This window comes from Cryptotermes secundus, unplaced genomic scaffold, assembly GCF_002891405.2.
Source record: "Cryptotermes secundus unplaced genomic scaffold, Csec_1.0 scaffold33, whole genome shotgun sequence".
In the NCBI taxonomy this organism is placed as follows: domain Eukaryota; kingdom Metazoa; phylum Arthropoda; class Insecta; order Blattodea; family Kalotermitidae; genus Cryptotermes; species Cryptotermes secundus.
In genome coordinates this window covers 1,592,147-1,619,728 of record NW_019727088.1, presented here as the reverse complement: position 1 = coordinate 1,619,728, position 27,582 = coordinate 1,592,147, and the positions used below count along the sequence as shown (strand labels likewise).

General features: G+C 41.3%; 2 protein-coding genes across 2 annotated transcripts in view; one reads left to right on the top strand and one right to left on the bottom strand.

The window, feature by feature from the left end:
• LOC111864288 (RING finger protein 17) overlaps positions 1 to 27,582 on the top strand; it is a 145,090-nt gene that overhangs the window by 16,846 nt on the left and 100,662 nt on the right. The gene's annotated exons all lie outside the window — the stretch shown is intronic.
• On the bottom strand, positions 548 to 27,442 carry LOC117282290. The gene is made up of 3 exons (XM_033751355.1): positions 27,355 to 27,442; positions 5,734 to 7,154; positions 548 to 3,227 (listed from the first exon to the last, which is right to left on the bottom strand). Exons 1-3 carry the CDS (start codon positions 27,383 to 27,385, stop codon positions 2,919 to 2,921), a joined length of 1,761 nt encoding a protein of 586 aa, XP_033607246.1. The 5' UTR covers positions 27,386 to 27,442; the 3' UTR covers positions 548 to 2,918.

Here is a 27,582-nt window from a genome sequence, read left to right as displayed (position 1 = left end):
CTGTGTAATTATCCATTTTGCAGAGTACAGTATGTGCTTCTGATACTTCTGTACTTCTGATATGTCTGTGAATTTACAATTATGACAGTACTGTATTATCCACACTGTTAGCCCACAGGACACTCATGCAGATCATTGTTTTCCTCAGAAAGTTACCACCTATTTCTTAGTCCTTTATCAGATCATCTCTTTCTGCACTAAGTGACAAGCATGCAGACATAGAATTTAAATACCAGCCAGCAAGGTTACTGGACACACTGGATAATACTTCCAGATGTCTGGATGAAAACTGAAGGAAATTTGGTGCACAGTATTTCTCAAATGCAAGAAGCTTCACTGTATCCACTGCAGTGATTAGGAATGACATTTTATTGTTGATGTGGAAATTACTAAAATATATTAAAAGATAGGTGGTAGATTTCCTGATGGAACTTTTACCAGAACCTCTGATCACTGACAAGTTGCCCACTGAACTCTGAAAGGGATGTTTTAAATTTCAGTTTCCGTCGGTTATTTTACTTTTAATGCAAAAGTTTAACACCTGACATTAGACTTTCATTACACCACATGTGAAGGAATTGTAGGTTGGTATAAATAACCTGAATGCATTTGTAAACAGTTTTATTACAAAACTATGATCAGTACAAATATAAATTAGAAAGAAGAATCTTCTCCAAGTTATTAACAAGCTCTTCATGTGAGGCTGTAGATATTGCACATGTTTGAAGTGACTAGATATATTTGTATCATCACAGAGATTTTTAAACATGTTTGTTCTTTTCTTGGGGTTTTTTATTTTTAGTTTACACAGGAATCATAACTGATCAGTATGTTATGGAAGGGGATTGATTTCACAAACTATAATTTTTCATTTTTAGTTATATTCACTAGGACACTGCTATAACATAGATGTGTGGAGGTTGTTCAAATGAACCATCTTTCGGGTTCTCAACTCAAATAAGAATAGTCCCCATTAATAAGGTCAGACGAATATCACACTTCTGTTGCGCAGCTCATGGTTAATATGTCTTGCACAACTGCATGATCACCTGTGACCAGCCATATTCACTAGTAGCTCTGCAAATGCACGTCATTTGAACATCTCACAAATGTCTAATATGGAACACCAAATTTTGACTGTTGGTTGGGGCTTTTGAAAAGAGTGCTTTGTAACATATTGTCTCCCATGATGTAGTCTTACGATATGGAACATTTTGGACTACATTGTTCATGTTCAGCATATGAACTGTGTTCCTCATTATGATAATATAATTTAGTAATTCATAAATTCTGTCATTTTGAATAATTCAAGTTTAGTGTCTTGTGGGGGTACTGGTAAAATTCTGCTGCAATTACAAGTAATTTGTGGAGAAAAAAAACACAAAAACAAAGAGTCAGTGCAAAAAAAAAGGAAAAGCTAAAATTAAATATCTTCACAGCGGAGCAAAAGAAACGTGAAAAGAAGAGACCAATTCCCATATCAAACCTTCAATTTACCAGTGCTTTTCAAGGAACAAATAAACACACTGCACATTTGAATGACTATTAATGCACATTTTGAAGTCCAGAAAGAAGTCCTTTTTTAGGTAGGGACTGTAATTTTGTGTTAGATGGCTGGATGAAAGAACTGAAGGAACTGAACAGCTGAACACCTCTGTCATAACAAGAGTTTGCTGGCTGGATGCCACTTATTATTGCATAACAGTTTTTTATTTCACCAACATCTTCTGTATGTGTGACTGAACTTCACAGAATACATTTAGAATTTTGTGTTCTTCACTCTGGAAATTTCTTATCCAATAGTATCAGACTTTATGTCTTAAAATGCATTTGATTCTAGACTGCATAATAGCCTGTCCAAGTTGAACAAGCCTAGAAAGAGTGTACTCCATAATGTACTTGCAGTATACACAATTTTCTAGTGTTTGTGGGATATTAAGCCTAGCTGTGGATGGTTTATAAATGACATTCCAGCAAGACATAAAATATGTTTGCTAAAATTAATACAGTTCATATTTCAACAGCATAATTATGCACAGTATCAAATTACAACAAAATCTGTAAAACACTATAAAATACATGTAAAAGTCCATTTGTGGCTTTATGCGAAGTAAGTATTGTAATTGGTCAGTATGGCTAAAAATCGACACGGCTGACTAATATTAATGAGAGATCTCTCATGTAAAATTTCATGAAAATATAATTAACCATTTATGGTATTCATGAATGAGTTAATTTAAGACCTTACATAAAGTTGACTTTATATTCAGTCTACATGACTAAAAATAAGAATGTCTGATTTTTATTGTATGTATATTTCTTGTCAGAATTTACCAGAATTTGATTAATGGTTTAGGACATGCAACAGAAAGGTTGTTTATGATTTTGCATAAAATGGCCTTCGTTATGGATCAGAATGACAGAAAATTGGAATTGCATGACAGCTTTTAGTGACAACCTCGAGTGTCAGTTTTTAGAAAGATCTATCCAGTAGTTTAGGTACTGATTCTAAGTTGCAGACATGATGTACATGACCTCCACATAAGGTGGCTTTTTGCTGCTGTAAAAAATGCTTAATAACAACTGTGTTTTATGAATTGTCGCTTTTTCAGTGTCGTGTTTAAATAGGCAGTTATTCAGCTGCTGGATTAACCTTTGTTGGTCATGCATTGCATTATCGTAAGGTATATGTGGTTCAGTTGGCTGAGTGTTTTATTATTTTAATATGAATACCATTACTTCCGAGTTTAAATTCAGTTTCCAGCCTCATATTGGTAAGGGATTTGACGTTAATGTTACCTATTCTCGGACAGGGAGGGTTAACCATATTGATATCTTGTGAATGATATAATGAAGTGTTTTCTGATGCTGTAATTATTATACTTGTATGTGGGAACTATATTTTCTTATGAGTTTACTTATATTTGACTTGGAATAGCTGGTTCAGTTTTGTTGGAATTTTCCTTACTCTTTCTCTTACTTTCTAATTCTTTGTATTTCAGTGCTAGGTATTGGTCCACAAGTGGACCTGAGAAGTCTTCAGGAAAGCTTGGTGCAACTGGTAGGATGTATTTATATAACCTCTCATTTAACACATACAGTTGAGGCGTTGAAGAGCAACGGACATTGAACCACCAGTCACATGTGAGACCAACTTGACTGAATATAGTTCCATTTGGACAAAGAAATGAAGCTTGTCCACCATTCAGGTCACAGTAATGCCATACCTTAAACAACAGAAAAGGATAATTGTTAAACGTCTTAGTAAGGCGGCCTCCGTAGTCTAGGGGTAACATTCCCACCTCATGACTCAAGGTACGCGGGTTCAAACCCGGCGGAGGTCATGGAATTTTTGAGGGCGGAAAAATTCAGGAAACAAGTCCTCTGGGGGGGACTTTAAGCCGTGGGTCCCGTGTTGTAGCTTTATGGCACGTAAAAGAACCTCATGTCTGAAGGAGACCTCTGAGCTAAATTTGTTAGGACATTTCCCGCCCAACAATAGTCTCTAACGCCTCTGGTAGATGGGGGAAGCATCTAGATACCGCTGAGCCAGTAGAGGCCGAACTCACTGGCTGTGTCGGGACTGATGGCACGCACCAGTACCGGTAGGGTGTAGAGACTGGTAGAATATCACGGGGACGTACACTAGATCAAACTGGTCGCGGTACATGGAGAAACCCACCCCCTCCAATAATAATAATAATAATAATAATAAACATCTTAGTAACTTCTTGAAATTTGAGGTTCTCATTAAAGTTGCATATTAAGATTATGGCCTTATGGGATGTGACACTGTGTAGTTTGTTACCATTGTTTTGGAGGTACCTGCTGAACAGTATTGGTACCTATCTATTGAACTACGCAGCCTCACATACTGGAAAACCGTAGTCTTAATTAATAACTTCTTAATAAGATCTAAAAGTTTGTGAGGATGCTATATTAGTACAATTATGGTATTTTTGGACATTATCCATCATCCTGGATTTTATTTAAAATACAGTGTTTCGGAAACTTGATTCTGTCTCCATCTTCAGATAAAAGCCTACTCAGTTGGGCCAAATCAGTAGCGCTAATCCGAATCTCTGGACACTAACAAAAGGTGGGATATATAAATGAAACCTTCCGGCTTGAAGCATAGTGCCTCAAGCAACTGTGCTACCACTTCCCCTCGGTGCGCATTCTTATGAACTAAATACGTAGGTCATACCGAAAGTCATGATCAACTTTTTTTTTGCATGCAACCGGGGGAACAGTAGACGAAAGAGAGTATGGTGGTAGGTGGAACCAGGTGTTGTGTTAACCTTGCGTGTCTTGTGACATCAGTAGCTTGCATCACATGACCAGTATCACTCCTAATGCCATAGAACACAAAGTGCTGGGTTGACAATCATCAGCCAAAACAGTGCCCCGTCTAAGAGAAGTCTAAGAGAAAGAAATTTTATAAGCAAGATTCTACCAACTGCAAAGAAATCAAAACCACAGAAATGGCGTGTTGTGTCAAAAACTGTGTACTGGTATGATGTGGGACCCTGTGTCGAATGTTTTCACAACTAACACACCCAGCTGAATTTCTAAGATAATATGATATTATTATTCCTAATTTTATAGGCTTGCTGTACCAAAAAGTAATTTTAAAGCAGTGTGGATCAATACACCAATTCTATACACATTTCTCAACATAGTATGAAAATTAGAAAAACAAAACTCCTGTTTTTCCCAGTTTATTAAATTTTAAGTGAAATGTTACATTTACCATAGCGGCCTCCGTAGTCTAGAGGTAACGTTCCCACCTCATGACTCGTAGTACGCGGGTTCAAATACCCGGCGGAGGTCGTCGAATTTTTAAGGGCGGAAAAATTCAGGGAACAAGTCCTCCGGGAGGGACTTTAAGCTGTGGGTTCCGTGTCGTAGCTTTACGGCACGTAAAAGAACCTCATATCTCCAAAAGAGGTCACTGAGCCAAATTACTGATGTTTCCCGCCCAACAGCAGTCTCTAATACCTCCGGTAGATGGGGGAAGCATTATAGATACCTCTCAGCTAGTAGAGCCAGTCTCGCTGGCTGGGCGGGACTGATTGTAAGCACCACTACCAGTAGGATATAGAGACTGGTAGAAATCATAGAGGGAAGCACAGTGGACCAATACAGGTCTAAGTGCATGGGGAAACCCAACCTCTCCAATAACTAACTAACTACATTTACCATTTTAAATGTTTAGATATCCTCTGTCCCAAGGAGTGAGTAGGAATTAAATGTCCTGCGTTGTTGAAGTGTTGAAGGTATTAACTGACTAAGCACTATGCAATGAAGATGTATGGGGACTGGATGTGTAGATCCATGTATTCTTTATCTCAGCACTAGTTAGAGGTGAGGGGTCAGCTTCATGCTCCAGTTGCTTTACCCACAGGGAAAGAGCCCCTGGTATCCATTGGATAGGAGGCTTGGTGGGCCCCAGAACTGGTCTGGAAAGCATAGAGAGGAGATGAAATTTGCCTCTATTGGGACTGAAACTGTGGTCCCTCGGCAGTCTAGCCCATAGCCACTTTCTATACTGACTGTGCTACCCTGACTCCCAATCATATTTCATTACGTAGGATAAGTGGAATAAAGTTATTGTTTATAGGAAGTAAAAATATAAGAAATGCACCAGGACCCCAGACTACTTTTAAGCGAGATCTATCACATTGGTACATAAATTTACATGATATAATAAGAAAATCAGAAGATTCTTACCTGGCAAGAAGTTTCTGGATCACCAAAGAAACCTTTATACCTCTGGTTCTTGCAAGTGAAGCTTGTTTCAGGAATGCGTGAATAGGTTGGATAATCAACACCAGGATGTCCAGGAGTGCCTCCTTCAGCATTAGGAGCTGGAAATATCTGCGTTGTGGTGCGACCACGATAGTAATTGGGGAGCAGTTGGGGTAATTTTGCTGCATATCCATATGTGTGCAACTCTGCAGCATTTTGGGTAATGTCTGGAATTGAAGTTGATGTTTGGGGCTTTTTAATAGGATAGTTATTGGATGAAATTTGAGTGACAGGTTGTCTGTTGCTTTCATTGTCAGGATTATCCAGTACCTCCGACCTATAGTCAAAATTTTGCAGCTCATTGATATTTTGAGCAATAGAACTTACTGGGGCTATTGTAGATGCTTGAAGAAAAGTCTGTTTAGGAATTGAAGGTAAGGGCCTAGTAACAGCTTGAAGTTGCTGTGGTTTGGGTTCATCATCATAAGTATCATACTCTTCAATATTTTGTGTTAAATCTTTAACAGGTGTTGAGATCTGAGGAATTCTGCTTTCATAATTTTTGTTGGCATAAGTCTGAATAAAGGATTTAGTTATAGCAGGATGGTTTGTATTTGTATAAATTACAAGTTTAGGCCTCTCATTAAGAGCTTCTGTTTGAGAAGAGTGTGCCCCAGGAAAGCCTAGAGATTGGTAAACTTTATTATATCTTGGAATCTGACTGAGAATTGTTGCCAGACTGTTTAGAGTACTAGTTGGCAGTTGATTAGTTTGTTTAAGTATGTTAAGTAGTTGGGCTGTTGTTTGCTCTCTGTTATTTGGTGATACTGTCTGTGGTAGTTTTCGTATTGCTTGCAGTATGTTCAAAATTTGTGATACTGTTAATGATCTGGCACCGTCATAAGTGTTCAGTGATTGTTGTACGTTTGGTCTTACATAATCTTGAATCGGTTGTATTTGGTAGGATTGTGATGGTAAGGGATCCAGGTATCCATAGTTATTTTGAGGTTTGTTAATGTTATTTCCATTGCTACTTGGAGAAAATGGACGAGGAGTGAGCTGTTTAATTCTAGCATTTGTCATTTGTTGCATGACGGGGTAGACAACAGGACTCTGTTGTGGAGGGTTCCTTGGAGTGTAGCGCAAGAGGTAGGAGGCTGGTACAACAAGGTTTCCTTGATACTTTGGCACAGCAGACAGTTTGTTGTTTGAGACAGGAAGGACATGAGCTGCATCCCTGTATTCCTGGTATACAGGCTGATTATCATAATTTTGTTGTGCAAAATAAAATGTCATGTATGGTATAAGACGCCGAAACCTCTCATTTGCCATCGCTCCCACTGCTGTACTATTGCTGGTGATGTTCGTTTCTGTCACTGACCTCTGAATTGCCCCTAGCAGACCTGCAACATATTATTTTATACAAACTTTAATACTCATTTCATCTTTGATATATATCTTAGTTGCAAATTTTTAAACCATATGTTACAGTTGAGCGGGTATATGTTTGTGCTTCATATTCGTTAGGTTCAAATTTAAAATCTCATCCAGGAGCCTGATTGTCATGTGATATTTTTCATGGTTTTCTTCAATCCCTCTTATTCTTAGTTTGTCGATTCCAGTTGTCCCACAAATTAAGCCACAACTGTTTCCTTCCAGATCTTTTCCAGTTCGTCATTCACTAATTGTCCTGCCTTTGGATGCTACACAGTCTTTTGTTGCAGACGTGTTATTAAGTAAATAACTAGTTGGACATAATTATTTTTGCCCATATTATTTACAAATTTAGGTATCTCAATCTCTGACATAGAGCCTCATTAAATATTTTATGTAACATTGCAAAGTACTCTCATTGTATGAAAATTCTATACCGGGAATGTAACTTCTAATTGAGTGTTGGTGTATTTGTTCTTAATTAAATGGATAACTAGTATGGTGTAAGAGAAAGAAGAGTGTTCTGTGATACAGTGGAATTAATGTGGTTTTTAAGAAGGGGACTGGTACACTTATCATTCCTCCTCGTATTCATGTGGATTTTATACCTAGTAAGACCACAATCTGAATTTTCATTGCAGTATAAACATCAGGTCTTATAATTATTAAAGAGTCCAGTTGCACACAGCAGTGATTGCCCAGGCCTGTCATTGAATTGAGCAAAAGATAAATGTTCATGTTCGGAATCAGGCTTTACTTTCACCTGCTCACAGTCCCTCTGATACTTGTATCATTAACAAGCTAAATGCACTGCAACCTGGTTTGAGGTTTTTGTGTGTGTCATGTTGAACACAGAACTGTTCCATTCTTACTGACAGTGGTAACAGGAGTGTCTGGGCCAGTATGTCACTGTGGACAGATGAGAACTTTTAAAATTATTGGGCTTTCGTATTGCTGAGGAAAATATTTAAGGCCTAAGTAATATTAAGATTCAAATAACTGTAGAAAATAATGTAGTGAGGTGCCTCATGAGGAGTATCCTACACCTCTTATTGTTAGAATGATTACACCCAGGAGGACAGAATGGGCAGGACATACAGTGCAAGTGTGGGGAAACTGAGAAATGCGTACAAAATTCTTGTAAGAAGGCCTGAGGGGGAGAGGCTCCATGGAAGTCATTGGTGTGTATATAGGAGGGTAATATTAAAATGGATCTTAGGCAAATAGAATGTGAAGATTTGGATTCAACTGGCTCATGATTGAGTCCGGTAATGTGGCTCAATAAAAGAGTGCTGCATGAAGAATGATCATAAGGGTTATAATGTCGTATAGTTGGAGAGAGTCTGACATTTCGGAGGAACATGTTGCCTCCATCTTCAGGCTCGAAGAGTAAGCTACGCAAGAAACTATCATAAGGAGGCAGCAAGCACCAAAATAATGCCCTTGCAGCTTCCAAAAGAGCCGTGGAGTCTGATCTAGAAGACCCTGTACCTTGAATTTGGATTAATGTTCCATTTTGCGTGAATTAAGTGACATGGTGTGAGATGTTAAGAAATATTTACAGGCTATGAAATGCGTAAACTCATCACACAAAAGTCTCAAGTTGCGAGCTGATGTCAGTCTTAACAAATCTATTAACAGTGCTGTATTGTCTTGATAAATGTTATTATTTGTATAGTTTTTGCAATCCTTCTGTTGCTGTAGAAAAATTAGAAATCAGCTAACTTGAAAATGATTTGGTAAGGACGGCAGGTTACACCTGTGACATAAACAGACTGTTCTGAATACTGGACGGACATGATTTTGAACTCAGTTTTATGTAACTGCTGTAACTAAAATTACCAACTTATTCTCAAGGAAGAGAAACACATTTGATGAATGGAAAATATGAGAGGAATGAACTGATGGTTCTGACATCATTAAGAAACCGTTATGTGTAGTACTGAGTGGCTGTCAAATATTCAGGTTGTCCCTCATATCTGAACAAAAACACACCACTAACCTATGTAAATTTTACGTTTGTCTCATTGAATTTGCACACAAAATGTTTCTGGAAAGTGGAAAATAATAACATGACAGCTGACTGACTGTGGAGCAGAGGCATTCTTGTAAATATTGTAGTCACATAGCTAGTCAGGAAATTCCCTGCCTTTTATGGAATTGAAGGTTCATTACCATGCGCACAGCAGAATGCCACTGGATCCTGTCCAAATCACCACACTTTTTCTTTAAGGTTAATTTTAATATTATGTTCTATTTACTCCTAGGTCGACTGCTTCTGTGGTCTAATAATCAGAGTTCCTGGCTACAGATACAGAGGTCCAGGGTTCGATTCCCTGCGCTGCCAGATTTTCTGAGAAGTAGTGGGTCTGGAACGGGGTTCACTCAGTCTCATGAAGATAATTGAGGAGCTATTTCACGGAAATAGCTGCTCTGGTCTAGAAAACCGAGATTAACGGCCGCGGGGATTCGTTGTGCTTACCATGCAACATCCACCATCCGCTAAAGTTGGCACTAACTTCGCCGACAAGTGGCTGTCGCTCGGTCGATATAATTCGCTTGCGGACTACAGGTCACGGAGTCTTTACTTCTAGGTCTGCCGGATAGTCTCCTCACATTTTCCGCCTAAAAATGGAAGTTCATTTGTCGGCGCTCTTTTTTATATAGAATTATTATAACAACCGTAAACGCAACAAATTCGTAATAAATAAACCAATAATGCTGTGTTTATATTCGTTTATGATGTACATTTGCAACGTTTCAACACAGGACAAAACGAATAAGAATCAACAAAAACAAGGAATAATAATAATAATAATACTTTCTGCAGAAATGTTTATTGGCAAGGGATTATGAACTGAGGTCTTACGGTAATACTATATTTCAGTTCCAAAATACACGTTAATACAAGTGGCTGAACTTACAGATGGAGATACTATAAACAGTTTTTTCGGGTGCGAGTAAATTTGCTAAAGCGTCTTTGTGTTCAGACAACCTGTTTGGTTGATGCAAGTTAATACCTATACAGTATATGTATAGGCCTATGTTATACGCTTGTTTGTGTGAGTTGCTTTGTGTTTGTATTGTGCGATAGTGGCCCGCCATAATTAAGACTCTGTTGCATAAGAATGTGAAGCAGTAACGACTCCACGTCCTTTCAGCATCAGCCTCGCGTAGGTAAGCCACTCCCAAGGATTCGTGGTTTCTGGTGAGGGACGTAGCTCATAATTTCGTAAACAAAGTGTATATAAAAGCCTTTGAAGGTTTCACATCAGTTTATAAGTGATATTATTTCCATTCTGGACCTCGGCATCCTAGTGGGCTGGCTTTGCCAAGTTTTCGGAGTATGTCTTTCCCTTCATCTTCAAGAAGTAACTAAGCAGCAAGAGAAACTCATGAATTAAAGCTAAGTAAACTGGATGAAGTGATAAATTACCACAGTATTTCCATTCAGAAATTCTCATATGACTTCGTCGATTTAAAAAGAAAAGGAAAATTCCGGGGTATCCTCTCTGTTAGCGTACATCTCTCGCAGCGTCAAAATCAGCCGATGAAAATATATACTGCCCAGTTCGTGAAGAACAACCCGTGATAGAAGACTGGGTCCAGTGCAGTGAGTGGAAGCAGTTGTAGCTCGATACATGCGCTGGTTGTCAGGGTACCTACCTACCTACCTGTACGTTTAAGTGTGAGCCATGTTGTCGCGCAGTTTTAGAGGAAGCACCGCGCAATCTTTAACGCATATACGACAGCCCATGCGAGGAGTTCGCGAACTTCATGATGTCACAACCCCCCAAAAATTAATAAATTTACGCACCCCCCCCCCTTGAAACTCTGCTGGCCAGCGAAGAGTGCAGTTCTGCACAATGTGGCAGATCTCAATCGGGCAGCACGGTGAAGACAGGATCCAGAATAGGTTACAACCTCCGTTCTCCTACACTACAGTATAAAATGTTCCTGTACAGTCGCGAAAAAAATTCGTACATGTTTTCGCGGGCATCAGTTAACGTTTCCCCCCCCCCCGAAAGCGGCTATGTGAAGTCTGAACTGACTTTTCAGAACTGCGCATGGATGCAGCTGTATCTTAAGTAGTTCCTGATAACTTTGCGGCCTTCCTTAGACTAGGCCGCTATCCACAGTTTGACAGGCAGTTGTCTGTGCCTTCGACATGGCTCATTTCGCCCTTTTGGAAAGCGAACAAAAAGCATATTCTGTAATAATCAATTGGCCTTGTCTCTGAATGCTCATATCTCGGTCTTCTGAGTGAATTCTGTTTTCGAAATGTCAATATATCCTTACAAGATGGCACGGTGTCCCAACCCAGAAGACTTCAAGCAGTACAGTCATTTCAAAATTACATTCTTCGTCAAGTACATTCAGAAAATAATGTTTAAGTTACTCCAGTTTTTTATGTTTTGTGTTTTATGTTTTTCCCCTATTCTGGAGGTCATGATATTACGTGCGAAGGCACTGTGACGTTACGTGATAACTGGTCCTTTCACTTCATGCTTTCCTTTCACTCGTCTGGATTAGCATCTCCGAAAACTGGTTTCTCGTGTCACGTGTGTGTATTGCTTTTGCTACATCGATACGCAGTTATTCCCAACAGGATACTGCGCTTGTAGCACTACGCTCGGCGCCTCACTGCCCCAATTCACTGAGGTAGTCTGGCATTCTCGCCACTTGTGTTGTGAGTTAGTATCCGCCATAACAGCATCTCTGACTTTGTTGTTATTCATTCAGTTCCGCCTTTCCGATTCATGACTAAATACCCAAACGATTAAAATATATCCCTAGAGAACTATAATTTTACTTGTTTTATGTAGTTGAGGAAAGAACGCAGACTCTGGGTGTTTGAGAAGGTAGGGCCGAGGAGAATGTTTGAACCTAATAGAGAGGAAGTAGTTTTTTTTTTAGTATCTTCGGGTGGTGTGAGACAGAGTCCACTTGGTACGTCAGCCACTACTTGGCCTATTGTACCAGTCCCAGATGATAGATGATGAGTGTGGAGCAGTTTTCGGAATGGAATTGCTAAGGGAAACCGAAGTATTCGGAGGAAACCTGCCCCAGTGCCACTTTGTCCACCAGAAATCCCACATGATTTGACCTGAGATCGAGCCCGGGCTGCCGCAGTGGGAAGCCATCGACTAGCCACCTGAGCAATGGCAGGGCCCTTGGGAGGAAGTAAGTGGAGGATGGAGAAAGTTTCAAGAGGGAGGGTGCATAATTTGTAATCACCACCAGATATGATTAGGGTGTGTTCATATCAAGGAGGAAAAGATTGGTGTACCATGTAGCATGCATGAGAGCTGTGCAGAGAGGAAAAAGGTAAAACATATCTCTGTGCTTAACTAATTAAACACTACACCATGAGGGCGTATGATGGAGTTGATATATAGATCCACGTTTTCTTGACCTCGGCACTAGTTTGAGGTAAGTGGTCAGCCTCACGCCCCGGCCACTTTACCCCCAGGGGAACAGCCCCCGGTATCTATTGGATAGGAGTTTGGGTGAGCCCCAGAACCGGTCTGGACGACATGGAGAAGAGAAAATTCTTGCCCCTACCAGGGCTCGAACTCCGACCCCTCGATCGTCCAGCCCGTAGCCACTCGCTATACACACTGCCCTATCCCGGCTCCCTGTAAAAGATATACGCAATTTTAGTCGGAAACCCGAAGACTAAGGGAAGAGACCGAGTGGGAGATAACGTAGGCTTAGTTCGGAGGATATGTGTGTGTGTATATGTGCGGCCTCGATTCGTCTGGTTCAGGATACAGCCCCGTGGCTGAGCACGGTGATGAAACATCGGGATCAGTAAATTGCAAAGTAATTTTGGGCCTGCTGTTCCACTCCCGGTTTCTCAAGAAGACGTGAATCCATGGAATTTGTATTTACCGTATAACGACAGTCCTGAGGGTCGTTAATAAGTACATTGTACGTAGAATGTTCCATTCGCTTGAACAGTTCAGAAAATCGCATGCGTTGAAAGCCAGAGAACATTTTCTATGTAAAAAGCATATGAAATGTTAAAAGAGACCCATGCACAGCTTTCTAAACTTACAGCTAACTGGGTAGATGTACCAATAGTACGTGTGTGGGATTTCAGTATACGCGAATGCCAGAAGAAAGTGCACAACTTCCCGTGCTTACATCTGACCATAAACTGGGAAATCGTTGGAAGACCGGAGATCTGCTAAGGTTTTAGAACTGGGAGTTCAGTCCGACCCCTCAGCGATGTTATTAATAATATTGTCACGTTAAGTGATTAGACACGGATTTGAATTGGTAACTGGATTTATTGGACACTTATAGATGGTAACGACAAGGAACTATAGCAGTTTCTCAGATCTACATACTTAACATATCGTTACAGCACGCGCTAAGTCTTCTGAGTCTGCTGTGTCTGCCGGTTGTCTGGTAACGGCTCGCAACGCCGTAGGTTGCTCCGCTCAACGTTCTCAGCGGCTTCTATCCTCGCCGGCTGGCGCCTGTCTCACGACTCGCCCGGCGCTGAAACACAGCAGCTTACAACACCGGGAGCTCCTCCGCCAGGGGAGATTGTCTGTGACGACAACCGACCCGTCTGTCTCCCAACTGCTAACTGCAAACTTAGGACTCTCTACTGTCTTAGCCAGAGTTAGAGTTACTTTACCATTGGCGGTTCGTCTAGGCTCCAAGCCCCTTGAGATCACGACCATTTTCATAGTCTTTGTGTAACATCTTCTCTTTCTTATGAATAGGCTTCGCCTTTGTCAAGTGTACGCATCGCACAGATAGCATAGGTCTGCATGTTTATGGGGAATGCCATTTCTTCCCGGTAAGCGGTCAGCTCAGAGTGAGAGTCGGCGTTACTTTACGTTTTGCGGTTTACCGCCAATCAGTTCGTCTTGGCGCCAAGCCCGACGAGTTTTTTCTTCTTTTCCCCCCCAACTGAACACTTCTGTTATAGGCCTTATGTAACATCTTCTATGACGAAAGGATGGGTCTGTCGTTTACAATTGCTGCTGGTCCTCGCCAGCCGCAGTCATTCTCGGATCAGAATCCCGCGGGACTCATGACCATATTTTGCTGTCTCAGATTCTAGTCCTCCAACCTGGAGGGCCAGGCCCTCGTATTTATATCCCCCAGGAACATGGTGACCCAGTTATAACCTCAGGCACTGGGTTCACTTTCCCTCGCCTCTCACGACTCGCAGGGCTACGGAGAACCTTGTTTTGTAGCATCTGCACGGACCCACAGGGAGACACTGCTTCCACAATTCTTCTGTTGAGTGCATAACAGTTGCTACGCTGACGTGCCGTAACCTAGTAAAGGACGTCTCTTCTGATTAAATTGTTCCAGTTTTCAACGGACTTGCCACAATATTATAGAAGGTCTTTTCCTTTTATATTTTTTTGTTTCTTCTTACACAGTATTTGTAAAATATTGGAGTTGTAAAACATTATAAGATTGATGTCGGGTTTCGTTACATGTTCAAGTTTTGGGCCCTAACTAACTTACTCATGGAGCTGAGCCCTTTTTGAGAAGCTGCCAATTGTGTAGCAACTCAAAGAGTTTCCCAGCATTTTATGGAACATGAAGATTCATTACCGTGTTCACAAGAGCCCTCCACTGGTCACTGGTCCCTATCCTGAGCCAGATCAGTCCAATCCATACCATCCTATCTAAAATCCATTTTAATATTATCCACCCACCTACACCTTGGTCTTCCCAGTGGTCTCTGGCCATCTGGCTTTCCCAACAATATCCTATATGCATTTCTATTTTCTCCCATTCGTGCTGCATGGCTTGCCTACCTCAGCCACCTTGACTTGATCATTCTAATTATACTTGGAGAAGAGTACTAGTTATGAAGCTCCTCATTATGCATTTTTCTCCAACCTCCTGTCAGTACATGTCTCTTCGGTCCAAATTTTCTCCTCAACACCGTGTTCTCAAACACCCTTAGTCTGTGTTCGTCCCTAAATGTCAGAGACCAAGTTTCACACTCATACAGAACCACAGACAGAATTATAGTTTTGTATCTTCTAATTTTTATGTTTTAGACAGCAGATGAGAAGACAGAAGATTATGTACTGAATACTAGCGAGCATTACCCGAGTTCAATCTCTTAATTTCCTCCTGAATCAAATTTTGATTTGTTGTAGTTGTTCCCAAATATTTGAACTGTGCCACATTTTCAAAACATCTGTTAGCTATCCTTATGTCATGATTTTGCCCTGCCCCTCCTTACGAGCGACAGTTAAGTTTCTGTGTTCTTCTTTATGGTATTTATGTTATCACCCAGTAGATTCACATCATCGGCATAGGCCAACAGCTGATATGTCCCATTTAATTTTGCCCCACCTGGTTTTCCTGGACCTTCCTAATGGCATATTCTAAAGCAAAGTTGAAAAGGAGTGGCGATAAAGCATCTCCTTGTCTTAGACCATTCTGGATAGGAAATTTATCAGAAAAATGTTTACCTATACGGACTTCACTATAAGTTTCGTTTAAACACATTTTAATCAGAATAACTAGGTTCATGGGTATCCCAAACTATCAGAGTATTGTACAATACTTCCCTCCTAACTGAATCATAGGCTTCCTTGAAGTCTACAAATAGCTGATGTACTGTTTCATTGTACTCCCATTTTTTCTTCAGTATCTGATGGATGGGAAAGTTCTAATCAGTAGTTGATCTATTACGTTGAAAACTACACTGATGATCCCTAATAATTTGAATATTGGATGAAGGTCTGTATGAAGTTGATAGGAGTGATATCTCCCTATAATTACTACAGTCAGTTTTATCACCCTTCTTGTGAACTGGTACAATAATGGACTTCTACCTCTGATCATGCAGTTCTTCCTTTGCCAAAAAGAAGTAGTTAGCTTATGGAACTTAGAACGTAATATTTGGCCTCCCACTTGAATAAGTTCTGCCGGAACTCGATCGCTACCTTTCAACTTTGCAGTAGTAGTTTTAACCTCAGAAGTGCTAGGATCAGGTATTAACGGCTCAGCTGTATATATTTCTGTCTGCCTAACATCACTGACCCTATGCACATTCATTAACTGAGAGTAGTCAAAATGTGGGAATCTCCAAGCAGAAATCGCGTTTTGTTAGATGTTCAAGTTTTGGGTCCTAGCTAAACGTGTTTATTATTTTAGTTGACATAGCAACACGTTTCGGCGTGTTATGATCATTCTGGTAGGTCATAACGTGTGATCAGTCTTTGTGTTTTCTTATATTGCTGCTATTCTCTTTGAGTTTGCGAAGCTTAGTTGGTATTCATTATGGAAAACGGGCCACTTCACGGAAATCTAAAGGAGTTCTTCAAAACTGCCATGTAGAAGTGGTCAGTATATTCGAGTTCTGTAAAATTGTGACGAAGTGCTCGTATCTAGAATTCGTAAGCTAACCTATTGCCCACTGGTTATGTATGTATTACGGCGGCAGCATCGTTAATATACGTAACAGCCTGAGTTAACATCTGCATGAAAGTCGTAAGGTATGCCAAGTAATCTTTATATGTCTCCTGTTCGTTTAATTTGTTATTTAGAACTTTATTTGTGAAAAAATGTGTGGTTTATACACATAACTATTTATAATAAATTTGACTTTTCTTTGAATTTTCAGCGGACATTACGCTCGTCCGACAAGGAAAGTCGGCTTTGTGCCTGGATTTGCTTGCTGGACTTGTAAACAAACTATGTAAGATGTAACCTTTCTGAAGTCGGTATTTTTATTGCAGACAGTTGTGAATGTGTTACAGATAATTATTACTATTATTATTATTACGCGTATTACTATTATACTTTAATCCATACTCTTGTTTTATCATGTATTTTAATATGTAAGTGTTCGAGAAGTAAGCTTAAAATTCTACAGATTTAAATTTATGGCAATTTTATGCAATATTAGGTTAGTGTTCGAGGTTTGTCTAAACTCAGATGGGAATTGTGATACAGTATCGTGCTTCTATTCGTTGCTTTATAATCGGCAAGAGAAGGATGCAAATATGAGAGGTAGTTTAGCTGGCTGCTTCATTATGCGACAAAAGAATTACAAGGTCATATACTAGTCTTAATTAAGTCGCCGTTCACGTTTTATACCCTAAGCGCAGAAGACCGGAGCACCACCCGCGATGTTTAGACAGGTGGCTGAATAACCTGTCACTCCTGGCTTTCTGATGCTGTAAAACGTTTCCCTAAAACCCGATTTGTTTGGGCGCTAATGTGTTGGCATTGACATTGGTACAACTTTCACCAACGGCATACATATTGTCATCAGCTCTTTCCTATCATAACAGAGGAACCTATAGACATTACTTCAGTCCCTCTCTAACCATGGAGTTCAAGTATCCAGGGTGTTCCACTTCAATCCAGTTCTTTTCTGACCGCAATCTTATGTATCTTGGTTCTTACGAGTAATTTATGTGCACATAAAATATCATATCCTTAATTAAACAGGATATGAGCGCGTGAATGCCGGTCACGGTAGCCGAGCTGTCTAAGGCGTGCACTGTCTTCGCTCGCTTGGAAGCCGGGATCGTGGGTTCGAATCCCACTCGGCATGGATGTTTGTGTGCGGTTTTCTATGTTTGTGTACAGGTAGAGGCCTTGCGACGAGCTGATCACCCGCCCAAGGAGTCCTACCGAACGTGTAAGATCTAGAAAACCCTAAGTGAACGGAGAAGTTCGTGGAGGTAGGCCTAGATCCACTGGGGCTGTAGTGCCGAGGGGGGGGGGAAATGAGCGTGTGAATTGGATGAAGCTGGCTCGTCACGTGGTCCAGTGGCGAGCTGTTGTGAACATGATAGTGGTACTTTGGGTTTCATAAACGACAAAGACTTCTTTGACCAGCTGACCGTCTGAAAGTTTCTCAAGAAGGACTATTCTCTAAGGAGTTAGTTGATCAACATGTAACTCAGCAAGGTGGGAGAGGTATTGTGACTGCTTGTTGAGCAAATGAGACTGCTAGGCATACCCGTGGCATTTGCTCTGAAATTTTGGAATACCACATAAAACATCAGGATGATGTCTTCATTGAGTTTCTGTGCCCCACAAGCATGCGCGACTAACAGGACCTGTATCAAATTATACAGTTTTTCAAGTGTCCTTTTATTCGATTTGACTTGGGATGTGCGAGCTGTCATCACCAGACTTTTGCAGATTGACCACTCTCGGCTAGAATTTCAAATCTTTATAAAATCAAAATACCCACCGTATGGAAACTACTTCATGATACCATCTTCTACGTGTTCTACTTGAAACGAACACCAAATATAGGTAAACCATTTGTGTAGTCCTGTTCCTTTCATGGATGAGCATTCTCTAGAGTAATTGGAAGTGTTTAGCAATGGGTACCAAACTTGACGCGGAAGAAAAATCTGTGTATAGGCTCAGAAAAAATGCACAGACACAAACCTCGGGATTTCTGTCAGGTCCGAAAGATGGCAGAGAACTGTAGCTGCACGACATCCTGCAGGATATTACTGAATTCGTCTGCATTTCCAGTTCAGTTGTTCCCTTGTCATTGAACGTGACTCAGGACATCAGTTTGTTACAAGCAAATGTAACTCCAATATAGACGATATAATGAACCGTCATATTAATGAAAATAGGACGAAGCTTCGCGGCCGAGTGCCTAGCATTCTTGCTTCATATTAGCAAGATCCCCGTTATGCCGCACCATAGCTCAAGCCGTTAGTTGCCTTCTTCCCACCGCGGCGTTCCGGGTTCGATCCCGTGTCTGGTCAAGTTGGATTTGTGGTGGACAGAGTGGCGCTGGAGCGGGTTTTCTCCGAGTACTTCGGTTTCCCCTGGTAATCTTCATTCCACCAAATTCTCCATCAACATAATCACCCGGGGCAGGTACAATAGGCCAATCAGTGGCCGCCGTGCCGAGTGGACCCAGATGGACTCCACCCCCCCACTAAGCGAAAAAAAGATCCCCGGTCCAGATCTCGGCCCATAGAATCGCTATTTTTAATCGTTTTCCGCTGTCCCTCCAGGCCAAGGCCGATGTAATACATTTAATTAGGCTACGACCGCTTCCATCCACGTCTTTCCTAATTCGTTATTCACTTATCGCCCCATCATTCGACGATGTATAGTTTAAGCAATCAAAAGCGTCGTTAAATAATCCAGGGATAAGGAAATAAATAAAATTTGATTGTGCCTACCGTGATGACTGTTGCCAACTCACGTTTAAGCGAGTCAGATGAAGCAGGTGAAGGTATTGGAGTAAATTTGCGCGATCTTGATGTACATTTGTTTCGTATTGAAGTCACTCCTTTTTTTCCGTGTTTCAGAAGTTCGTTTGAAATTAAATAGCCCCGGTTTCCCTTCCATATGCGGTTTACCTGCTTCTCTGTGTCATGCCATGCAGACTGTATTAAGGAAGTGTGAATTAAACGAACGGAAGTAAAGAATGGCCTCATGACGTTTGTCAGTGGCTACACAGAAAGTTATATACCTTTTTTAGTTGCGAGTTAGTTTTGAAATGTCATTTTATGAAAGCCGACAAACCTTCCTTCTGTCAAACGTCGTGACTTCTTACACCACGGCATATTAGTTTGGCCTACATGTGCTTTTCCTAAAGTTTACAAAATGTACATATTAGGGGGTCACGCGGTAGCATAGCTGGTTGAGGAATTATGCTGCAAGCCGAAGGGTCGCGGGGTCGATTCTCGTTGAGGTAATTGAATTTTTCAGTTTACCTAATCCTTCCAGCCACGCTATGGCCATGGGGTCGACTCAGCCTCTAACAGAAATGAGTACTAGGAATCTTCCTGGGGGGTAAAGGGCGGCCGGACGGCACATAAGGCTGATAGCTTTACCGCCATGTGAGAGCCTTGACATCTCACAACCACATGGGCCTCCACGGTCTGTTACAGGGATGGCTTTACCTCTACATGTTAGCCGTGATTTTGATTCCGATCGTGTTTGTTTTGTTCATGGTGGGTCTCTAATTTGTGATACCGTATCTGTGCTCCTCTATAGGAGATAATTTTTGTAACCGCCAGTATTTCTTTTTTCGTGCGAGCCAGCATGGTTCGTGTAATAAAGTGACAGACTGCGCCGAAGGACCGGTGTTCTATTTTCGTTAGGAGCAGTCGTTTCTCTTTTCGCTGCAACAACCAGGCCTGTTCTGGGTTCCGTTCCCTCATATCCAGTAGGTGCCACTCGTCATCACTGAGCACCAAGGTTAATGTGCGGAGGGCGTACGTCTTCATGATGTGGTGCTTTAAGTATAAACCGCAGGAACAACTTGAAATGCCCTTTACCTTTATAAAAAAAAGTAAAGCTATCCCTGTAACAGGCCGTGAAGGCCCATAGGGTTGTGAGACGTCGAGGGTCCCACATTGTCTAGACAGTCGGCTCATAGATGGGCGCCAGCCACGCTTTACTCCCCAGGAAATTATTTAATTAATTCCTGGTACTCATTTCTGTTTGAGTCGACCCCAGGGCCATAGTGCGGCCGGAAGGATTAGGTCAATTGAAAAAAAAAATCCGGTGACCTCATCGGGACTTGAACCCGCGACCTTCCCGGCTTGTAGCATAGTGCCTCAACCAACTATGGTACCACGTGCCCTCCTTTACATTTGTACAAATCATGAAGTGTGTGTCACTTGTTACTGTCTGGTGACAGCGTTGTAAATGGCATCCGTCGAAAGTGCGGTTTTCATATTTGAGGCTCAGCAACGAGCGAACAGCGCAAGCGCATTTTGTGCAGGGCTGGAACTAGATAAACGCCCCAAATGATAGAACAGCCTGGGAAATGATCAACGCATGTTATAAAGGAAATTATTACAGTGCAAGTTCGGAATTCGTTCCTGCATGTGTCTTTTTTTTTTTTTTGGAACGATAGTTGCGACGCCTTAAGCCAGCGGTAAAAAGGAAAAGCGTTCGGGACCAAAACAGACGGCGTCTACCCGCGTCTGCTTCCATTGCCAGCCCAGATTATGAGCTTCCATTGTGTCATTCGTGGCGCTACATGTTTCTTGGCATGAGTTTAGAAGCCTTTACAAGCACAGGTGTAGGGTCATCTGTGTGTTTACGTCACTTTCACTGATTCCTTCCGGCTAGACGCTGTGCATCCTTGCTCTTCGTAGCTGGCTACATCTAGAGAAAGTGACCACAGGCTATTCGGAGAAAGTTAATTCCAGTTATTGGCTGATGAAGACGTATGCTTCTTGGACATATCCAAACATGAATAGTTTTAAAATGTGTTCATCGACATTCACATACATCGACCCATCACTTGAAATGGTATGCATATATTAACTTTCTGTAGTAAAATATTATCTCTGCAGTTGAAATGTCCTTGGCTCATTCATTGAAAATTTGCGTAAGAATCTCATTATGGGAGAGATAGAGTCTACTTAATTTTTGCTCGTTCTACGATAGACGCAATGTGTGTGAACATCCCCCCCCCCCAAGAATTTCAGCTGAGTAGGGATCTGTTGGTATAGAGTCCATAAATGAACCCTAAGAGGGAGATTGAATATGTCCGTCCTCATCTTTCAACTCCGAAACCACAACAAATACCCGCAAGAAGTGGTTGGAGATTACGGGACTGCACAAAATGTCAGAAAAACTTAAGTTCGGTTGTCATGAGTCGGGACGGGTCACGCGGTAGTGTAGTTGCACTATGCTGCAAGCCGGTAGGTCGTGGGTTCGATAACCGAAGGGTTCATTTGATTTTTTCAATTTGTCTATCCTTCCAGCCGCACAATGGCCTTGGGGTCGATTCAGCCTCTTAACAGAAATGAGTACCAGGAATCTTCCTAGTGATAAAGGTCGGCCGGCGCGTGAGGATGACAACCTCACCGCCATCTGTGAGCCGACTGTCTAGACAATGTGGGAACCTCTACGCCTCACAACCCATGGGCCTCCATGGCCTGTTACAGGGATAGGTTTATGAGTCTGGACAGCTCCGTATTATGTTACGGGACGGAAGACGTGAGAAGCGTAGATAATTTCTTCGTCACCTGGTGCAGACCGGGTCTGGGACCCACTAAAGCTCCTATGCAGTGGGTACCGGATGTTCTTTTGTAGGGGATAAAATGGATGGGGCATGAATCTGTTACCCCCTCCTCTCCATCCAGTGTTGGGGTAAACAGATGTACCTCCATTCCCCATACATCTTCATGGCGCGGTGCTTAATTATGCACGCAGACTACTTTACCGTATCGACCCATTAACCCATACTTCATATCAAACTCTTTCTTTGTTACATTCGTTTCTAAAAAATATCGAAAACCATTTTATGTAACAGGGCTGAAACTACTTGACATCTTTCAGTCAAAGTTAGTTCAAAATTGTCGGAAACAGGAACATGCACTTAGCTCCCTCACCTCTACAAGTTATTCCTCCCCGCCCCAATATATTTTCATGACAGCAAAAATTGTTCCACATCAATATACAGTCAGTCCTCCCAGCTGTCTGTTTTCGAATATGTTATTTCAGTAATGATTGCGAACTTTTTAATTTTAATAGTGTTACAAAACTATGTAATATATATGTGTGTCTGTCTTCATGGTAATAATGCAGTTATTCAGTGCGTGAATTTGTAAAGTAAAATAGGAAATGTAGAATCTTGCATTATGAGTCATTGCACCTGCCTTGAGAACAATGCCGGTTATGAGAAACAGAGATATTGTAAGATAGCAATTTGAATACAGCTACTGTAAGCACTAGATATCGTAGAGGCTGACGAGCACAGAACCCCTTGTCAATTTAAACTGCAATTTCATTAAATATTCGTGAGAAAGTAGGCCGTATCCACCTAACAAATGCCATGGACTGTAGTGTGACTTGTGTTAGCTGACATCCGTACTGGAGGAGTACCAGTATGGTCCCTTACACGTGTGTTCTGATATGACACTAGCATAGAGCTTGTTGAAGTTTCAAGGAAAACAAACTTCGTCAAAAATACGTAGCGCGTAGCTCTCGTAAGTGCAGTTAAAATCCATCTTTAGGCTTTTTCATTGACCAAAAAGTTGTCTTAATTAACATCTATTGCACATCCGTATTATTCTCTTAATTGACCATCTTTTGTCATTTTAATACTTGATGGTGGCAGTGTTCATAGTTTGCATTAAGTACGTTTTATAGGCCTACAGTTCATTAAAGTAATCAAGCAACCAGAACACACAGACATTTCAGTCTCGCGGTTGAGACTAGCTCTGGCTCTTGTAGTTAGTGATGTAGGTAGTGAAGGTTGAGAATGGGGACCTGCTTGCAGATTCTCACAACGTTTTGAATATGTGGAAGAACTGCTCTCAGTTATTGAACGTACATATGGTCAGCGATGTTAGGCAAATAGAAGTAGATAAATGCGTACAGCTGAGCCGTTATTATCTGATTCTAGCCCACTTGAGGTTCGAACTGCTACTGCAAAGTTTGACAGGCATAAATCGCCAGATAGTGATCAAATTCCGGCAGAACTGATTTAAGCAGGAGGAGAAACATCCATAAACTCATTAATTCTGTTTGGAATAAGGAAGAACTGCCTGATCGGTGGAAGGAGTCTATTTTTGAACCAGTTTAGAGGAATAGCGATAAAACCGACTCTAGTAATTATCGCGAAATATCACTGGTATCAACTTCATATAAAATTGTTTTCAATATCGTTCTCTCAAGCTGGAGTCTATGTATAGGTGAAATTATTTGGGATCATCTGTGTGGGTTTCAGTGTAACAAATCGACTACTGATTAGATCTTTTGCATTCGTCAGATACTGGAGAAAAAATGGGAGTACGATGGGAGAGTACATCAGCTATTTGTAGACTTCAAGAAAGCCTATGATTCACTTAGGAGGGAAGCATTGTACAATATTCTGATAGAGTTTGGGGTACTCATGAAACTAGTTAAACTGATTAAAGTATGTTTAATCGAAACGTATAGTAAAGTCCGTGTAGGTAAAGGTCTGTCTGATAAATTTCCTATCCAGAACGGTCTAAAACAAGGAGGTGCTTTATCGCCACTGCTTTTCAACTTTACTTTAGAATATACCATTAGAAGGTCCAGGAAAACCAGGTGGGGCAAAATTAAATGGGACACATCAGCTGTTGGTCTATGCCGATGATGTGAATCTTCTGGAAGATAACATAGATACCATGAAGAAAAACACAGAAACTTAATTGTCGCTCGTAAGGAGGTTGGTCTAGAGGTAAATACAGAGAAAACTACGTATATGTTGCTATCTTATCACCAGGATGCAGGGCAAAATCATGACATAAATGTAGCTAACAGATTCTTCGAAAATGTGGTACAGTTCAAATACATATTTGGATGCGACAGTAACAAATCAAAATTTTATTCAGGAGGAAATTAAGGGATTAAATCCGGGTAATGCTTGCTACCATTCAGTGCACAACCTTTTTTCATCTCGTCTTCTGCCTAAAAACGTAAAAATTAGAACATACAAAACTATAATTTTGCCTTTCATTTTGTATGGGTGTGAAACTTGGTCTTTGGCATTAAGGGAGGAACTTAGACTGGGAGTGTTTGAGAACAGGGTGATGAGAATATTTCGACCGAAGAGGGGTGAAGTGATATCAGTTTGGAGAAAATTGCATAATGAGGAGCTTCATAACTTCTGCTCGTCGCCAAGTATAATTAGAATGATCAAGTCAAGGTGGATGAGGTGGGCAGGGCACCTAGGACGAAAGGGGGAGAGGAGGAATGCGTATAGGATATTGCTGCCAAAGCTAGAAGGAAAGAGACCACTAGGAATACTAAGACGTATGTAGGTGGATACTTAATAAAGTGGATCTTAGAGAGATAGGATGATGCCCTATGGACTAGATTCATCTGGCTCAGGATACGGACCAGCTGCGAACACGGTAACGAACTTCGGGTTCTTTAAAATGCTGGGAGGTTGTCGAGTAGCTGCACAACTGGCGGCTTCTCAGGAAGGGCTCAGCTCCGTGTAGTTAGTTACATATGCGGGCAAAACCGGCCCTATATGCAAGTCTCCAGTGTGGGCGCGGCTCAGTGATCCCTCATATCAGCGCTCAGCTGTGTCCTCGAAATGTCATTGACCGACAGTGACGTTAGTTTTCTCTGCCTCGAAACTGGGTTGGCCGACAGTCGTGTGTTGGACAGGCGCCTTGCGAGCTGTGTATTTTATTTATGAACACTCTTCAGCTGTCACAGTCTCCCCGTTTGGAGTTGAAATGAAGGTCTAACAACTAGGCTGTCTTCTTCTGCTCTAGGCGCGAGAGGGTGGAGGGTTCTCAGGCGGTGCCAGGGATCCTTAAATCGCGGGTACGCTGTCGAGCGATACCGCTATATTAACCTACTGAAATCTGTAGTTCCTAAGGTTCGCCGTGTTTTAGAGACCTGTGTCTCCTTTTGTGCTGGGTTTAAGAATCAGTTTCCCGAAAATTGAGGGCGTGTGCTTTTGCAGATAGTGGGTGTGGTGGGTCACGAAAGCAGTCGGATTTATGAATGGACTGGTTACTGTTCTAGGCGAGTGGTAGCATGCCCACCGCCATGTCTTGAGGTCTGCAGGCATGTTATGAGATACCGTAAACTTTGATCCATTAGAATGCAGTATTCTGCACCACGTTAACTTTGTACATACGTGTATTTTTGAGTTTGCGAAACTTCACGAAAATCCTGGGCGCTCTCCAAGAATAATGTCTTATTTCGGCTCATGGAGTTGTTTTTATGCCAGTTCAGTTTATATCTAAAATTCTCTAAGTCGTAAGTTTGCTCTCCAGGAAATTCGTTATATGTACATTCAAAGGGCGAGTTTCAACTGTGATAATAAACATTTGTAAACGGACACTCGGAAGACGAACATGTTACTTCATAATGAGAAATTAGGATCAGCATTTGAATTCCAAGTTTGTTAACCGAATTTTTGACAGTCATTTCCCCCATATCTGCGTATTCTCGTTTCCCTTACGTCACCCGTTCCTATTCCACTTAATGTTGGACCAGGGATCGCCAGTCATATGCCCGCTGACACGTGATGCCCCAGGAAAGGTTTTTGGGTGCCCGGAAACAATTTTAAAATACAGTTTCTTAATTGTTCCCCGATGGTAGCCAGCTTCTGTCGATTTGTGCTCCGTGAGCGTCTCTTAGGTGCCCGTCACGCCAAAAGAAGTCGGCGACCCCTAATGTTGATTAGCCGGTCGGATTTCATGTGTGGGCAATAGTTCATTGGAAGGTCCAGAGAGGACTCGAACTCATTGCCACTGTAAACCTGTCTATGGTATGTTTCCGTTTCGTAAATACTAATGTACCATAGCATTTAAGCTGCATCAGTGATTTGTTTCTGCGTCATATCAGAACGCATGCGTAAGAGAAGCGAGTTAAATAATATGGTAGTCGATTTATTGTGACCCCGTTACAGTTTAGAAATCCAAGATTTAAATGGTTTGTTTCAGAAATTCTGCGAGTTTGTGCATTGAGAATTTTAAACTAATCAAAAATGCTCATGAACAGGAACTGAAATAAAGATTTCGTTAATCCAAACTGAGTTTCTAGTGAACCTTTTCTATACTGGTGCAGGTGAAGCGTTCCAAAAGTAAAGCGGCAGGAGCTTGAAGCTAACCATTCACCTCCCATGCTTCTTTATGGTGTAATTCTTAAAAATTGTTTGGTGATAATGTTTAGATAGGAGACTGGATGATGAAGGAATCGGCCCTGATAGTATTAGCAGTCCTGAAATTTAACCTACTCTTAACTGCATCATGAATATAACATAAATTTGTTTTATAATTGTTCCCATTTAATTAAGTTTCTTTACACCTTTGAATGATTTATACGAGATGGACCTGTACTGTAAATTCGTCTGTTGCTTCGATTTGTAAGTTTTTATTTCCAAACGAAGTCACACTTACTAACGTCTGTGGCGTTTCTGGTTTTTTTCACGTACATGCGCGCGCACATTCGTGTAATTATGATTCACTTGAAGTGGACCATACTTATTAAAATAAGTACAATATAAAAGTAAAGAGGAAGAAGAACAAGGAAACGGGTAGTGTTTCTCATGGAGTGATCAGTATGAATATAAACTTTTGGGCTTTAAGAAGAAATTGTTTCGGATTGAAACTGGGCCTTCCTTCGAGGAAAGAGATTGTGCTATTTTACACATGCTGCCCATAGTTAGAGCTTTGAGAAAGTGTATCCGCTGTGGACATATCCTGTGTTGTAACTTACCGAGCACGAGTATCGCTGTGTAGGCCCCCATCTCTTCAGCTTCAGCGGTCTGTGTCAAGTGGCGTCCACTGTAGTTGGATGTCGACAGGCAACTGACTGAGGAGGAACGAGAAAGTTCCTGCAGCACCACCACCTCCACCCCAATGTTCATGTGTGTGTGAAAGTGCCCTTCTCCATCAGAGCTAACCTAGACCAACATGTATGTACTTCTAGCTTTCATCTTCCTGC